Below are 18,179 nucleotides of genomic sequence, written 5' to 3' on the forward strand. Positions count from 1 at the left end.
GCGGATACATTTCCACTCTTAATATGGTGGGATGAGGATCCCTCTGAGGGGAAGATGGTATGACAAAACAGTGGTGGAGAAAGTCATATAGAAGTCACAAGTTATGACTGGAAAGACAGTCAATGGTAGACTTTGTTATTTCCTGTGAATATGCAATGCTTACTCTCCGGCTTGCTGGTCTCCGTTACCAACGCGTATCGCAGAAACTCCATCACTGCCTGGCTTATGTTCACTGGAAACCTTTTTGGTTTTCTCCAATCAAGAAGTGTGAGCGCCTTCCACTGCAGGTGGGCCGGGGGGATAGACAGGCTGCAAAGGAGACCAAAGCTCACATCACTTTTAGTGTGATCCAAACAGCTAAACAGGTTAGATACAGTAACAGCTGTGGTGAATGGACCAGCCCTCAGGTTCTTTAGTGTAATAAAACCTGACAAACTAATGATTGCACTTGTTGTTATTGGATTCTTTACTTAAAGCCACATGGGCTGCAAACACTCCTATTGCCTTGACTGTGACTAAGACGCACATTATAGATTTTTCTGGTGTGAGGAGAATTGATCACAAGCACAATGGCCAAAGAGAAGGAAACATTTTGTGTAGGTACTTTCCACTAATTGGTGTGGCGAGCCCATTTATGGGTGATGGCAATAATGGAGTGAAAACACAGAAAGCCAGTCAGGTAAGTCGGGTAAAGTGTTGACATTGTAAATTGAGTTCCACTGCTCACAAAGTGTTGCCCTTGGGATATTTGATATCCGATTCCAGCTTTGAGACATTTTATTGGGCCAGCCTCTCACTTTTTCTGCTCTTGTCTCTTTGATGAGTGTGAAGAAGTGCACGCGTTCTCAGGCTACTCGCGTTTCTCATACAAACACATTCTTCTGTGTGAGCTGTTTCATTTTGGATGCTATACGTCCTTATTCTACAGATTATCTCCAAAGCACTTGATGTCCAGATGTTTCCAGCGCATGACTTGTGCTTTCGAGTGAACTCATGTTGCTCGGTAATGAATCGTGGGGTCGCGTTTGTCCGTTTGTACTGTTTAACTGCAGTGGCGTTGCTGCATCACATGCGACACCATATAGCGTTATGTATGAGGCTGTGTCGTACACCCCCGGGCACCGCTGTCTGCAGGACGTCAGGGACGACGAGGAGCATGTCAGCGCTGAAAGGCTATCGCGCCGCAGCGGCGTGCCATTTGGTTGGCGAAGTTGAAATATTTCAACACGACTTGGCACGAAACGTGCCGCTGAATGGTAGATTGGCGTCGCTCCCGTCTCTGTGCATGGACTTTGTAATGCGAACTGCTGGCGTCGCATTTGGTGCTAACGCACCATTAGGGTAACAAATGCTGGGGGACGGTGTGCCGGCCGACTGTTTCCATATGTTCCCCCTTGGTCTGGGGAATTCTCATCAGGCAAAGATAACCAGACACATATCCCCCCCCCAATGAAAACATTTCAGTGGTCATCCATCTTTATCCGAGGACGTGGACTTCCCTGTGAACCCTTTCAAATTCATCTGGAGGAGTTGCCCGAGCAAATGCAGGTTTTCTTCAGTCGATACCGAACACATTCATGTGCAATGAAAACACACCGATGACGCCGACAGGAACATGGCACACTTGGTTTGGTTTTACTTCTATGTCTGACACGAATGTGCACATCAAAGTATCAATCTTTGTATATTCAGCAAGTGGAGGTGTGAAACCGACACACCTTTTCATTGCTCTCTGTTTGTGGGGCTCTGGCACAACCCTCGGTGTTGTGATTAGCTTAATTATCCATAACGTACAAACCCCCGTTTCTACAGGCTGACAGATGACAAAGTCATTTAGCTGAATGAATGGCCTGCTGGGGAGGAGGGGGGGCTTGTTAGCCGGGGATTGCCCAGGAAAGCGGAATGGTCAGAACATTGAGGAGGATGACTGGTATGGAGAGGGTGGACGGCTGATTTAGACGGCTATTTTTAATGCACTTTTTAACTATATTTTTCAGCCTGGAGAAGATTAAATGGAAGGTGCATTTAAGACGGGAGATGCAGCAGATGCCCTTGTGCACTGTACATGTGGGGTGCGGCTGTGGGGGGGGGTGGTGGTCCTCTTTTTACATTTTAGAGGCTGAGTCTCTTTAATCAGCCTTTGAATGAAGAGCATTGCTCATTCCCCAAATACTGCAATGATTCATCTTTGCCATGAGCCAGAATGGGCTTTGTCTCAGTAATTAATTTAGCTCTCGGGACAGCAGTTGGAATGAGTCGTGTCTTCAAGGCCTAATTAAAAGAAAATTGTCAAACATATTCTAGGTCACACCGCTCAAAATCTCCAACCATTTAGGTTTTTTTGTTAAGCTCTGCCACCTCGTCCTTTGTGGGCCATTTCGCTTGCTGACAGAGTGAAAAAACACACAGCTTTATTTGCTTTGTTGATTTCTTCAGGCACCACTTGAAAGTTTAGACGCTTGATGTTTCGTTTGTCTTCATAGCTTTTTGTCTGTCTCTGGGCGGTTTATTTAAAGCCGCTGGGACACGTCAGGGTTCCTTATGTTTGTGGAAATAGCCACACAATTAACCTCCCGGCCTGAAGGAGAGCGTAGCTAGGTTCAGTATCACTTTCTCTAGAATAACTGTGGTCAGAAACACGAATATCAGCAGCACATTAATCATAACTTATCAGCCGGAGTCCTCGTTTTACTGAACCAGTTGGACCCGACGGACTGACGGACAGGGACCGGCTATCTTATCTGTCCTCATAATGAGAGTCAATGACTTTAGTTACAGGAACAGAATGGCTCTAACGGTGCCCACACACTCACACACACTCACACACACTCAGGTTCTGAACAATTAAGCGCGAGCTGTCAGGCTTAGTGCCCTTGTCCATTGTAAGCGCTCTAAACCTGTTAGACTGTGACAGACCATTAAAAGGCTGCCAAGGCTTCCTTAATTTGCTTCAACAGTGCACTCTGAGGCGGAGTGATGTGAGTGTGTCTCTGTGGGACCAATGTGCATTTGCTTCTTATGACACTCCTCCTTTCTCCTGTGGCCATCCCCGCCACCTCCACAGCAACACACACACACACACACACACACACACACACACACACACACACACACAGTTTGACAGTATCAACACCATCAAGTCGCTGCAGTAGATCCAACTCCATGTTTATTCAGGAAAATGCATTAAAACCCCTGCCAACAATTATGTATTGTGACTTATTTTCGGTAAATTGTAAGAAGCATAAAGAGAACAACTATAATTATCTTTGCATTCTGAGGCATTGCTACGGTAAATTAAAGTTAGTGTCCCCATGCTTGTCAGTTTGTACGATGTTCACATTACGCAGCGTTGTAAAACACAGAACATTTTGTTATTACATGTCACATCATCTTTTTATTTTCACACGTTGAACTAAACACCATAAACTCAGAAGATCGAACGTATCCAACAGGTGCGTTTAATGTTTTCTTGGTATTTTTAGAGTTTAATTGTAATAAATTAATGAATTATAGTTGTTAAAAGAATATTGGGAAAGATGACTAGATTCCACCCAAATTTACATCGTCATGATGACAAAACACAGTTTTCAGAGCCCCAATCCCATTTTTTAGAGAAACCTTGTGTTTTGGACACCCCTGAATGCCTTTTGGGTGTATGTTTCACCTAGCAGCTATTTCCTGTTGTGACCAGAGCTGCGAGTTCTCCATCATTAGGAATTAAAAGCCTGGGCCACAAGATCCTGCGAGCCAGACCACAGGAATATCCAGAATCTAACAGAGCTTCCAAGCCCCCACAACGTTTCATTTCCTATTTCACAAGAGCAAATTCCTGGCTGCGGTATGCCACCACTCTTGATTTAGCTGCAGTTCATGGCTGATATTAGGCACAATGGGAGGCGTCGGAGGCCGGATAAGGAGGAGTGCTGGAGGAATTTCCAAGGATTCAAAGGGTGTCTTTTCTTGTTCAGATCACGAGAACTGTCATATTTACATGGCGTGGCTGGTTTCTTGGCCGTGTTCATTGGGAACTTGGGAGCGTGTTGTCTGTGAAATGGCTCTTCAGAAAAATCCCTTTGCACCTGTTGCTTTCTGTTCAAGTGATTAGTCAATGACAGCACGAGGCGGAGGAACATAAATCATACATTCTGAGTCGTAGATGTGACCTCAATTAATAATGCCTCCCTCAGATCATGCCCCCTCTTCTTCCAGCTAGACACGCAAAGACTCGCACGTACGTGCGTGCACAGATGGGGTTGTTCTCGTATGGCCGGCCCGGGGCTGCAGTATTTCTTCAGAAAATACTCATAGCATCTGTAAAGCATTACGGCTGATTATGCTGGTCCTTCAGTGCAATCATGCAGTACGGACATGAGCAATGGCTGAACATGAACCGCACTGGAAAAAAGGATATGATGAGGCTTCTACCATTCTGATGAAGACCTGAGTTCTATGGCTACACACACACATCAACACATTCATCCTAATCATATGATATTACTTGTATTCTGGGGACCTTACGTGATTTCCTTCATGCACATATCAAGCCTTCAGTCGACCCTTATGTTTTATGGAAGGACTCGGTGAACAATTACGACTGGCAAACCCTTATTTAATTTAATTCCAGTCTGATCTTGGGTCAGGGTAACATAGAGACAGTTTTAGAGACTTGAGATGCACCCAGAGTAAAGATGGGGGGGGGGGGCCTTGTGTAGTCTGAAGGCCCATGGTCTTTTTGTTTTAGCTTGGTAAAAATGTACCATACCAGAAGTATCAGGCAATAGCAAGACCATGGCTTCTACAACGAGGTTCATGTTAGACAAAAGAGAAACAGCAGCCAGCTGGATCAGTGCTTTAAGTTATTTAGTCCACAGTTGCCAGATGAACTAGTTGGTCCGTAACAGTACAGTGCAGAACAGTACATTGAACCTCAATCATTGGTGATCCCTTCCTCCTGCATCATTCGTCTTGTCCTTCGGTAATCTGTGATCACATGATTCATGTCGAACGCTCTGCTATGTCCTCCTCATGTCCCCGATGCCTGTCCTTTTTAGTCCTCCAGATTCTCCTCTCCTTCTCTGGGGAGCCTCTCATACCATCTCCACGCCATCCCTCACCTGCCCATCAGGTGTTCCTATCCAGCACACCTGAAGCCGATCTCTCAATGATCACTCATCTGTCATTAGAAGTTCTGTTGGAGGAAAGAACTCTGTCAACACACACAGACGCATAAAGCAAAGGCATTCGTTACTGCAGGATCGCTTACTGCCGCCCTTTGCAACAAGCTGCAGTGTGATGGGACAGAGACCACAGAGCAAGGGGGCCACAGCATTGTTAGCTCCTCCTAAGCTCCTCATTTTTAGTATCTCTTTCTCTAACTGTTTCATCCCCACCTCCCCAGTCAGTTAGAATGATCTGACCAGAATAATTTCCTGTCCATTGGTCAACTCCGAGGAGTCAGCCTTGGGTCAGGGGAACCCTTAGTTGGTCTACTTTGATGATTTCAGGAGAGTATTATCATTCATACGGACTGAAAGTCTCACACACAGATATCTAATTGTGACTCGGTAAATGCTCTTAAACGTTTTGACACGCTTTCTAATACTCGCAACAGCTGGACAAATCCTATGAGGAAGTTCCAAAGAATGGGGGCATGTACTGCACGGCAAACACTAATATACCCACTAGCCTTTAATAGTCTTTAATAATGCTTTTGTTCCTCCAATTGAAGTTTTTATGTTTGACCTAATTTCACTTCTTACAATTTAGATAATTATTGTTTCATCAATTATGTTTAAATGCATTGATATTTGAGGAGTGGAGGAAAGTCCGCTGTGATGTTGGCCACGGTAGCCATTTGTTGATATAATTAACCAGACTTTGCAGCTCCCAGTATGCACTCCACATTCCAAAACATCACTTCAGAAACCAATCAATGCTATTAAACAGCATTACTTCATCCTGCAACAACTGTGTTGTTAGGCCTCTAGAGGGTTGAGTGTTAACAAGCTGCAAATAAAAGCATTGACTTATCACCTTTTTTTAAGGTGGGATTGAGAATCTGCAGATCTTTGCCAACTTGAACATCCAGTAAATATGAAGCAACATTTGAATTGCTGAATAATCCGTGTGAGCTCATAATATTCTCTGCTGTTCTGGTTCTCCACCTACTCCATCTGGATTTCAGCTGCTAAGTGCTCCACTAAGTCCTCCAGCCAGCCGGTGGTTGCCTGTGTGGTCAGTCAGGTTCAACGGCCCATTTACCTTTTCATCCTTTTGAGACCTCCAAAAGGCAATTAGGAAACAGTTTTCGGTTATGTCCAAACAAATACACAAGCAAAATGTCTTGTCTATTAATTCCGTGTTGTTTTGTCCCAAAGCCTGTCTCTATGGCTCTCTGTTTTCTTTGTCTCCTGGGCTTCATGCTTTGCATGCAGAGGATGAGACACCGTGGGGAGGTTAAGAGAGGAGCTGGAATAGAGTTCTGCTCCATTTACCACCCTGAAATATTCCTCTTAGAACGGCACACTCTGTTTTCTCTCTCTCGCAGCCCCCCTCCCCTTGCTCTCGGCGCTGTTTCTTACTCTGCCTGTCCCCTCCCTCTCACTTCTCGTCTTTCCTTGACACACGGTCATCTCACTTCATTCTGGCATGGCTCAGCAGTGTTGTAAAACATTGCTGCTGTCCTCCCATCCCGCTCAATTTCAGCAGGCATCGAGCTTCATTGGCCGGTAGAGATGTGTTCCTGCTGGGTATAAGCCTCCATTAGTGCCCTTCTTCCTGTGTGCCATGCTTACGTCTGACACCAATACGTACACAATGTTAAGTGCAGGCGACTTTCTCGTCATGTTTGGGTTGTGATCAGGATTGTTCTGTATGGAACCCGCGGATTCTTCTGCAAAAGCATTCTCAGAAAGAGAAGTAGAGCACAGTAGCACTGACGAGAAGGAATGACTTAACACTTAGATCTATTTAGGGTATTAAAACACTGAATAAAACAAATGCACATGACACATTCTGGGTGCTGTGATGAAGCTTTGATAGGCCCCCTTTTCAGTATCTCTCGGCAATGTGCTTTTTTCTTCTTACTCTGTGGGGTCTGCTGCCTTCTTCATATTCTGAATAATGTGGATTTTGAATTTTTTTGCCTTTGCCCGTCCACATGCAAAGGATCTGCCGTTTGAACTTGCTCTCCCCCAGCTTGCCTAGCACTTAATTCCTTATTATGCAGAGATTTCCTTGGCGCTGTCTCCTCCTCTTGGATGGAGCCGCCGCGCTGTCCCCAGCGGTTCACACAAAGACACGGCGGGCTCTTGGCTGAAGTCACGCAGGAAGCCCGATCTCTGTGCTCCACTCGAGTGTGTACACCTTTGGTGTCTGAGTAACCTCTGAGATTCCTCACCCGCGTCTTCTCTTTTCCTTTTTTGTTTTTACCGTGCTGAAGAAAATAGGACACTCGCTCGCACACACACACACACACACACACACACACACACACACACACACACAGAAAGCTGCCACAGCTGTAGACCACCTGCGTTTAGATGTAGTTTCACAATCAGCGAAGAACAGACAAAATCTACTTGTACACCCACGTACGAACACATGTGAGATAATCCACCCTGGCCGTGGGCCTCCTTTCCCAATACAAAATCAACTCTGATCTTTTCTCAGAATCTCGTTAATCAGGAAATTAGTTCTTGTGTATATATTACACATTTGGAATTGAGATGGACTAAGTGAACACAATTTTTCTCCTTTCATTCTTCTGGCCCGTCCCTTGTTGGGTGCAGTAAGAGTTGCTGTGAGTCATTTCTGCTCATGGACGTCTGGTCTATTTCGTCCCCACTGCGCTTGCATTGCTCTCCTCTGTGTTGCGATAGAAGCTAATGACTCACTGGAAGTCCACCTGGTGTTTATCAAATGTCATGGTGCAGCGCCGGTGGTCCACAATCGCTGTGCCCCCTTTTCACATCGTACTGTGGAAGTATTGGTTAAAAAGCCCTGGTGATGGAGCCTCGTATGAAAAGAAAAAGAAAATAGCGAAGAAACTCTCTGCTATCGTGTCTCGATTCGATCACTCCGCCGTTGGGTTGTGAAGCGTTCTACTCTGAGAGGGGGATGTGTTGAATAACCTTAGGCTGTCATCCGTAAGTGCCCAGATAAGAATGTAATAAGGACCTGCGTGTGTCAGATGTGTTGAACCTACACACATAATACGTTCAGTCAGAGGGGGAGGCTTTTAAAGCATCTTTTAGTTTGAAAGGCTCAAAGGTAAGGGTGGCCATAATTGTCAACCCCATTTTAAGGAATTTGCAACCAATTCTTTGCACTTGGTGGTATGTTTTATATTGCTGTTCCGATCAGACGACCAACTCACGCTGCGCATGCTCATGTGCACAGAAGGATCAGCGACAAAGGGGAAGTGAATGAAGTTGTGCGACCGTGAGTTGAAAAGTTCAACAGACCCTCGCAAATAACTTTGACGAACAAAGCACCAGATCACATCCGAGAGTAAACAACAAGGAAAATAAGTCTGAGCATTATAAACTGCGTTCACTGTGTGGTGCGCTGCAGCCACAGCCAAGGACGAGGGCAGAGAGGGTGATCGGCTGCTATCTGCCCTTCCTTTATCTTGTTATATTCTCATAAATTCACCAAGTCAAACTCCTCTGTGTAACATGTGGCAACAAATGGCTTCACATTCTGATATTTGTCTATTTTTAAATCACATAAGTTATGACTCAGTGGGAATGAAGCGTGAGTAAAAGCATGAAGACAAATTGAGCGTCACTGAGGCCTCTCGAGCCACTTCAGAGTTTAGTCTTTCTTTTTTATATTGAAACAAATCTGTGGTTTACTCGTGGACCTTATTGTTTGATATTTAAGGTTCAAAAATGTATTTTAAACTTTATTCCTCGCTCTTGATCTCAAATCTGGCATTGATGTTTTGTAGCATGCCTTCAGATTTCTCCATGATAAATTCTGAGCTTTTGATGACAGGAAAGACATTTTCTTTTATAGCAATGCTACAGTTTCATACAAATGTCATCTGTACTAAGGGATCTTCCGTTGTATAAAGTAAAGTGCTATTCAAGCAGCATCTGTTGATCAGTCTGCTCCTAATTGGAGTCATAAACATTCGGTCCAATTTTCTCCAATTATTCTAAACCACATTCGGAGGACCTCTGCTGAGATCCATAACACAAGCACGGCCAAAGATGCTCTGTCATCGCTGCAATGCTACCATGCTCCATCTTTCAATCTGTTCAATGAGGATGGGGGAAAGGGGGGGGGGGTAGTCATGCTTCATCAGTAAGTTTTTGCATAAAACATGTAAGATGATCATCAGATCAGCTTGGGTATCTCCAAGTAGAACCATTGCCCACGGCTCAAGGCTTTTTATTTTCCAGGAATACCAAAGGTTTGCTGATCCCCAATTTGGCTTCCACCCCCACCACCCCCTCCTCTCCCCCGTGCCTCCACTTCTCCACCCTTCTCCTGGCGCTGGGCCAGCCTTCTCTCCGAATTCCACTCATCTGGTCCTTTCTGGGAAACACCCATGACGGGGACTGTCCGAGCTGCTGCTGGGACCGAGGGGCTTTGTTTCCTGCGGGTTACTGAGAAGCCAGGAAGTCTTGTTTGGGGGAGGGGCTCGAGCTCGTAGGGCAGAGTTCACGTGGACTCCTTTTTAGTGGGGACCATTTTGGTCTTTTGTGTTCAGAGGAAAACTCCTCCCCTTTGTTGTTTTTTTGGTTTTTACATTTTATTGGCGTCTCCATCCCTCTTCTTTCATTTTCCTTCCATCTTCCATTGTTGAACAGTGATGCGGGACATTGGCAGGATGTCTGATATTATCGGAGCAGTCAAGAACAAAAGGGCAGCTCTTCAGGACAGAGATACATATTTCTCACCTTACTTTTACTGCTGTGCAAAGTGAAAAATACAACTGATCCGGTTATCTATTATTTTATTCTTCTTTTTTAACCTTTTATTTGCTCTGCTCAGGCCATCATGGTAACTACTTAACACCTTAGAGGGCATAATACACACCCTCAGCTGTCTTCCTCTGTCTCTATTTTAAAGTCTTGTGAATGACTCACTCACGCTCTCAATTTAGAAAGTGAATCAACAGGCTTCAAAGGGAGACTCTAGAACAGAGGGGCAGCAGATGGCTTTGCTTCCTGAAAATGTTTGACAGACCTGGCTGGAACATTTTCTTTGTTTTCATTTTTGTTTGAATATTTAAATTCACAGGGAGACACAGTTTGCGATTGGTCTGGACGAATCAGCTTGAAATAGTCTGGCTCCCAGTGAGCTGCTCTGGGTGACAAGCCCCGGCTTACAGCAGTGTACACAGTAGGTCGCCTGTGTGGAAATCACTTCACATCCTGCTTCTCCTTCCTCCGGTACGCCTCAGGCCCCCGCGTGGGGGGGTTCGACGGCAGTGAGTAGATGATGTCCGTATTAACCAAACTAGAACAGAGACACGTTCCCACTCTCCCAGGTAACATGGCACCCTGTCAAAGGGTTATTTGGGATTCTCCTTTTATCATTTAATGAATTGCTTGTGTAAATAATCCCACTTTTTACACAGCCTAAAGCGAAAGACGCATTCTTTATTGGTACTTTGATGGAGGCGTTTGCATTGTTTGCTCCTAATATTTTTTCTCGTGGAGGCATCATTGCAGCAGGAAACACGACCTTTAGCTGCACAAGGGGAAGGAAATTGGTGTGAAAATTGACCTATTAGCCCATTGTTGTCCTTCGAAGTGAAAACCGAAAATGTTGAGCTTCATCTGTGACACAGGGATGTCTGCGCTGATCGTTGGGTGGACTCGGCATTATGAAGACACACGGATCCTTCTGCCTTTGTGCGCTCCACACATTCCGTCTCCCAATGTGTCTTATCCTATTGCCTCTCTGCATCTCTTGCTATACTCTCTCTGCAAGCCTTTGTCCGTCTCGCTGTCTTTGTTCTCTTTTTGCACCTCCCCAGAGGCTGACAGTTTATGTGTCTAGTTGATCCAGAGGCTGTTAATCTGGTAATCCGCGATCGATATCATCCTCATCTCTTTCCGACAGAGAGAAAAGCATTATTATCAGATAGGCCACTTTTATCTATGTCTGTAAAAAAGCATGGCCTTTCCCTAGGAGCTGTGGGATTCTTCTTGCGGTATTGATGGGGTCGGTCCACATGCACCAGGCCCTTGTACACGCTCTAATCAAAATATTCTTCATTTGCACAATTTAGAGTGTGAGAGATTAACCTTAACCATTTTACAGAATATTACAAAACTTTTTTCCCCTTCTGGGGCTCGACTATTACATTTAGCATAATCTGTGTTGTAACCCTTTCAAGATGATTATTGATAAATAGCTTTCAGGGGATCAATGCATTGCTCAGATAGTCATTTTAGTACAACAGCACTTACAACGTAATACGTATTGATGCAGCACGTAACGATCAGTACAAGACGGCGTACTCTCCACAGCTGAACTCACTTATCGAAGTGTCATATTACACATCCATAATTTGGTCATTATTGTTTGAGAAGGTAAACTCTAGACTATTTTCAAATGTGGTAATGTATGTGTGTGTGTGTGTGTGTGTGTGTGTGTGTGTGTGTGTGTGTGTGTGTGTGTGTGTGTGTGTGTGTGTGTGTGTGTGTGTGTGTGTGTGTGTGTGTGTGTGTGTGTGTGTGTGTGTGTGTGTGTGTTTTCTGCGGGACTCCTGACAGAAGATTAAAATGAAAAACAAGTTGAATTTGCTAATTGGGTGTAAAATTAGCCTCAGGAACATGTGGCGTCCGATTCACTGAGATAGCGCTGAGAGCTTAAGGTTAGTGTGTGTGTGTCTGTGTGTGTGTGTGTGTGTCTGTGTGTGTGTGTGTGTCTGTGTGTCTTTTTTCTGCATGTTTTTGATCCTCACAGAAGTGCGAGAGGAGCTGAGGTTGCTTGCGTTTGGGCTGACGGGACATTCTTGGCATGTTTTTGGTCCTGGTCACGGTCAATCAGAAGAGGATTTATGTGTTGGCGTCTTGTGATGTTACACAGGAAGTGGTTTCCTCCTCACCTCGTTTGTGAGTGCTTTGAGATGGCGACTGCTGTGTTTTCTTGTCGTCTTTGTGACCTTGGCTCTTAAAAGTGAAGACCCTGTGGCAAGATATTTACTAGATTTATATTCTTTAAACTGAATATAATTAAAATAGCTTCTGATTATCCAGTCCATATAAATAAAAAGTCATCATTAAACCAGGCGTTATCCCTACAATATATGAAATCGTTGACCATTAAAGTCTGTAAATCCAACTTTCCTGGATTTGAGATAAAATCGGACCCTGTTTGTTAAGAAGAAAGTGTCCACGTGAGGATAGTGTGCTTCAGCCGGTAGCTCCGTGTGCCGCCAGTAGGGGGAATCGAACGCTCGCACTGACACCGTCTCCCCCAACGCCCCCCCCCGTTTCCACTCCTCTTCCCTGCGTCCTCCCAGGTCGTGGAAACGCTGCAGCCCGCTGGTCCGTGTCTGGATCCCTCTCTCTCACAGAGCTGCTGAAGACCCTCCTACCGGCTGGGCTGGAAGGGGAGGAGGCGGTCCACTCCCGCTCGCAGCCTCGGACGAGCCCCCTTGTCAGTGTGGAGGAGAAGGAGAGAGAGAGAGAGAGAGAGAGAGAGAGGGAGCGAGCGAGCGAGAGAGAGAGAGAGAGAGAGAGAGAGAGAGAGGGAGCGAGAGAGAGAGAGAGAGAGAGAGGGAGCGAGAGAGAGGGAGAGGGAGCAACTGTGTGACAGAGGGAAAGAGAACAAGGCAGGCTGCTTAGAGGAGTGAGAGAGCCCAGGCTGAAATAGGCAACACATTTTACAAGTGCAGGAAGAGGGAGGATCGCAGACGAGGACTCTACCGGCCACCTGGGACACGGTCACTGTGTTCGCCTCGCTCCACTCCTTCCTGGATCCCAGTGGATTGACTAACCAACCGGTGGATTTTTTTTTCTTTTCTTCAAATTTGAACACATTGCTCGTGCCACACCGTCTGGGATCATTCCTCGGCGTTATCTGCACCGGACCCCCCCTCCTGCCCGTGCCCCGCACCCCCCCCCGCACCGGCTCCACGGCTGCAGACTCCAATTGTTTCCTTGCGTCTACAAAGTGCAACTGTCGGCCATCCGGCGCTGAGGATTTCTCCCCCTCTGTCAAACAGGACGGCACGCAGCCACCGCTGGATCAGACTACACAAGAGAGAGAGAGAGAGAGAGAGAGAGAGAGAGACAGCGTGTATGCAAGAGAGGGGCAGAGAGAGAGAGGGAGAGTCCGATCCACAACGCGTCTGAGGCAGATTGACTGGAGTGAGACCGCTTCGACAGAGAAGTGAACCAAACGTCCTCTCTCGTTTGTCCTCGCCATCCCTTTCCTCCTCCTGTCCGCCTTTTCTTCCTTCTACCATTTGCCAACATTCCGAGGACTGCCGGTCGCTTCCTGCCACCTGCGTCTTTCCCCCCCTCTTCTTCTACCTCACCTGTATCGCAGGTTACTGTCCGGCCGCTGGCGGGCTCAGCGCTCGTGGCTCTGGCACTTTGTGGATCCATTGATCCCAGCAGAGAGAGAGAGAGCATCCGCCCAGACACCGAGGCTCCCTAGACCGGTGAGCTTCCACATCAGCGGCAGACCTTCTCCCCATCTGCTACCCGGCACGCTAAACACTCCCCCCTCCCCCTCACCCCCGCCTCCCCGTCCCCACCCCACGCACCCACGCACCCTGTCTACTCCCTGGAGGACCGGCCAGCGACACAGCGGACGCCACAGACAGGACTCGCACAGCCTCCCCCGCTGCCTTTATCCCATTGCTAGCTACTTAGCAGCGCGTGCCCCCCCCCGTGTCACCATTCCCTGCTTTGGGGCTAAAGATTCCAGCTACATGGGCAAGCGATTGGAGCAGCAGCCAATGTACCCTCAGTACACCTACTACTACCCCCACTATCTCCAGACCAAGGTACGCCCGCTCGCATTCCTCAAGCCTACTCATCCACTCCTGCTCTCTATCTCCCTCCCTCCCCTCTATCCCCCCCCCCCCCCCCCCCTACCTCCTCCCCCCCCAAAATCAACCCCCTAAGCTGGGATGTCATTTGATGGATAGCCGGCCTTGGCTGTGACGGTTTCAGATGGCAGGTACCTCGTTGGTGTTTGGACGTCTATGTCAGTGTGTACGTTCTGAGAGTGTGTGTGTGTGTGTGTGTGTGTGTGTGTGTGTGTGTGTGTGTGTGTGTGTGTGTGTGTGTGTGTGTGTGTGTGTGTGTGTGTGTGTGTGTGTGTGTGTGTGTGTGTGTGTGTGTGTGTGTGTGTGTGTGTGTGTGTGTGTGTGTGTGTGTGTGTGTGTGTGTGTGTGTGTGTGAAGGATCAGGGATCAAGGCTTGAGTTAGTCCAGCCTACCAGACCGTTACCAGGAGCTGTCCAGTAAACTCCATCCATCACTCGCCTGCAAACTGATGAGATCTTGATGTGATGCCGCTCTGTGGCATTAGAGTGGAATCATACATTCAAAGGAACTGCTGTACTGCTTTAAAAACATTATAATTTGGGTCCAAATTTAATTTCCTAATTGCATTCCATTCGCAAGCTGAATGTAGGCCATTGTTTGACAGCTCTCTACGTCACCTTTTCTGATTGAAACATTTAATTATGAAGCCACAGTGCTTCACCAGGCCAATACAAACTAGTTGGGAGCCCTGGTTCCTTCACGGTGCCGGTCGGTGCGGCTCTGACGGAGAGGCTGCCTGTGTTTGCTCTCGCTGTAGTTTGCATCAGTGCCTCTGGGACGGGAGCCCAGGCGTGGGCCCCCGTCGGCTGCCAGGACACTGGCTGGGCACACTACCCAGACCTCATCAAGGGATTAAAATGGCAGCCTTCTGGGGATTAGTCTTTTTTTTTCTATCACATGTGTAACACTAAATTCTGTCTTATTGGGACGATGTGACAACATGCTGAAGGTGTGCAGGTGGAACTTGTGCACTTTGATTTGTTTGGTGGATTGCTGTTGTATGTGGACATTGTTGAGGTAGATGTTTCCTTTTGCATGTACGGAGGAATGCGTCCACGGGCAGGGCGTCAAACCTCAGCACCAAACCCACACGCATCACGGCAAGCCGAAGTGGGTCTTGAACGATCAGCCTTGCTTACCTTTTATGGAATATATCCTGAATGTTTGGGATCAATTTGTGAAATTATCCAACTCGTTATTCAACATTGAAGCATCGTGCAAAAAAAAAAAAACATTTATTAAGCAAACATAAAAAAGTGTTAAAAAAAAAATCTGTTCTAAAACAGAGTTGTTTTATTGTGTCAATCAATGTTAAAATGTGAAAATGACCCCCGTCCATAAGAGATGAGGTAGATGGTGAATTATAGATAAAGATGATAAAGTACAATAAAGCAAACTACCAGTTTAGATCCGTCTTGGTTATGAGGCTGAAGCCCCCACCGGCAGTCCACTCGCTCTCACCCTGATTTATAGTTTAATACAGTTGTGCTGCTGCCATATGGCTTCCCTCACCCTCCTACTCCCCTCCGCAACTCCTTCCATCACCCCCAGCCCCCCACTCCTCCCCTTCTCATATCTCAGAGTTGTTCATCTATGGGGCCTCTCAATCAGGTCTCCGTTCTCCCTCCCTCCCTCCATTCCTTACACTTTTTTTTTCTTTTTTCGTTCGTCCTCGTCCCGCTTTTCAGCCGGCCTGCTCTGTTGCCCCCCCCCCCCCTCCCCCCCTCAACAACCACTCCCCCTCCTCTCCGCCTCCTTCTCTCCTTCCTGCTGCGGTTCATTCCCAAGGTCAGCGCAGATCCGATCCTGCCACTGTCAGTGATTGATGTACCCTTGACAAGCCACTAGAGTCCTGTGTCATGCAAACGAGGCCCACAGTTTGGGCGGGGGTGGGTTCGGGGGGTCGAGTGGGGGGGAATGTGCAAACATCCATATTCATTTTCATGGTTAGTTAGCCTAGCCGGAGGCCGTCGTAGGTTGATACAACCGAGCCACACACAGGGTCAGCATGCAGAAGGAAGGAGGCGGGGAGAAAAGCCAGAGGGGGCCGAGGGGGGGCTGTGGAAAGCCGTCCAACATGCTCATTAACGTCCGTTGATGGCTTGGTTGCGGAGGGGGGAGAATGCCCCCCCTTATTTATTTTTTTGCGCACCACGCTACGATTTAGTCACCGGTCCCAAATCACACAGGTCCCTCGATTTATCTTCATTGCCGCATTCTCAAGGTATGGCCTCATTCTCCCAAGAGATGTGGGGGGCGGGAGAGAGTGGGAGGGGCCGGGTGGTTACTCATACTAAAGTGTTGCCATTCTCTTGCCTCCATTTTATGAAATATTTGAGATTCTATGCGTTGCAAATTCATAGAGCATCTGTCTTCTGTTAGGGCTACGGAAGGAGCTAACATGGTGAGGGTAAACCGAGCTGAATATAGCAGGGCGTTCTCTGATGCTGTCCAGCAGGAGCTGCTAAACCCAGATTAGAATGTGAAAGTCATAGAATGAGATGAAAAGATAACATTTGGCTTTCTATTGATTAGTGCAGCGGGGCGTAGCATGTGCTTCTCTTTAGCTGAATTATTGATTCCCGAAAGAGGATTTGTGTGTCTGCGTGTGCACGTCGGCGTGTCAGTGTGTGTGACTTTTATATGAGGTTACGGCTGGTGGGGAGCTGGCAGGATGCTGCTTTGACGGGGGGATCCTTTAAAGGCCGCAACGTCTGCCTGTTCCCCAGCCGATCAGTGCAGAAAGCCAGCCTCCACTCCGCCGCTGTATTACCGGGACAGTTTTTCCCGATGCGTTCCGCCGTTGGCGGCGTGCTGTGCATTCGACTTTAATGACAGGTAATCAACGTGCATCATAAATGAGACAATTACAGCGAAAGGGGCCTGGCCCCTCCCCTCTCCCACGAGGACCGTTCAAACACAATCATTGTTATTTCATCGTTGTGTTTGGGAACAAATATGAATTTCAGCACGTGCACCTAGTGCCCGTTGGTCTCGGCGCGCGACGCATCTCATTTTTGCTCATTTTTTGTCCTTGCCGCCATTCTCGCTACGCGCCTTTCACCTGGAAACCTGCCGTGTTAGTTCTGCCTCTGTTGCGAAATGTGTGTGTGTTTGCCGTTACTTTGTGCACACGAGGTACCTGACACCACTGAACCACTGCGACACTACACCACTGATTAGATGCCAAATGTCAGGGATCTCTTTCTCTCTCACACACACACACACACACGGTGTATGCACAGCTTCTCACACACACTTCTGCGAGGGAGCAGGCGTCTGTGTTACAGTCGGAGCAGCACATGCAGAACGCCAGAAGCCGAGAGGGGCGGATTGAGGTAGACTTGGCCGGTACCCGGGCCTAAAGTAAACACCAGTCAATGGAGCCCTTTGAGCCGATCTGCCCCTTCCACAGGCACCGCTTACACCCCGTTTAATGCTTTGGAATCAGAGGAAGCGATGGAGATGAAGGGGCGCTTGCGTGAGAAAGAGAGCGGAGGGGTGGGGTGCATGTTACAGGGAGGGGCCGGTCGGGACCAGGGAGAAGGGTTCGGTTACATTACACGGGGCGCTCCATTGTGCTCCAGAAATAACAGCAGAGCCGTCTAAATCCTCCTCTAATGCCACGAGGAAAAAGAGACGCGGCGAGACAACAAGGGGGAGACGGAGAGACATCGACACGAGGAGCACGCGAAAATCAAAGGCAGAGAACAAGGACCACTCTCAAGTCTTTCATTAAATCAGTTATCAGTGACGTAAAAACTCAGCCATGGCAGCTTAAGGCCCGCCGTCTCCGCTGATGTGGATCCGCTTTGAAGAGTTTATCGAGGGCTCTTACGGACGGGAAAACGCACCACTTATATTACATTGACTGAAGCCCGGCCCTGACGATACGTTGTGATTAGCACTAACACAGGGGGGAGTACAAGTCATTTCCCTCTCTTGTACTTCCTGATACATGCCTCACGACTGACTGCCTGAAACAAAATACTGTCCCGGACTCGCCATAAATCTTAACCCATCATGTCTTCTCTCTTACTGGCAGGCTTTTTAGCAAAAGATCTGTCGTTTCCCCAATCCTTCTCTTCCATGGGGGGGGGGCATGGCAGCCTTCTGATCATTAATAAAATGATCCCCCTGTTTTTTCATC

At 47.4% G+C, this 18,179-nt stretch overlaps 1 protein-coding gene across 4 annotated transcripts in view; it reads left to right on the plus strand.

Annotated features, from left to right (window-relative positions):
• rbms3 (RNA binding motif, single stranded interacting protein) overlaps nt 1-18,179 on the plus strand; it is a 206,999-nt gene that overhangs the window by 47,904 nt on the left and 140,916 nt on the right. The window contains exon 1 of one of the 4 annotated variants that reach the window (XM_037473627.2): nt 12,561-13,984. The exons of the other annotated variants lie outside the window; for them this stretch is intronic. Within the exon in view, the coding sequence (XP_037329524.2) occupies nt 13,910-13,984 (75 nt within the window). The 5' untranslated portion in view covers nt 12,561-13,909. Of the gene's footprint in view, nt 1-12,560; nt 13,985-18,179 lie in introns of those variants that run through there. 4 annotated transcript variants of the gene reach the window in all.

The sequence above is a fragment of the Pungitius pungitius genome, chromosome 17 (assembly GCF_949316345.1).
Source record: "Pungitius pungitius chromosome 17, fPunPun2.1, whole genome shotgun sequence".
Classification (NCBI taxonomy): domain Eukaryota; kingdom Metazoa; phylum Chordata; class Actinopteri; order Perciformes; family Gasterosteidae; genus Pungitius; species Pungitius pungitius.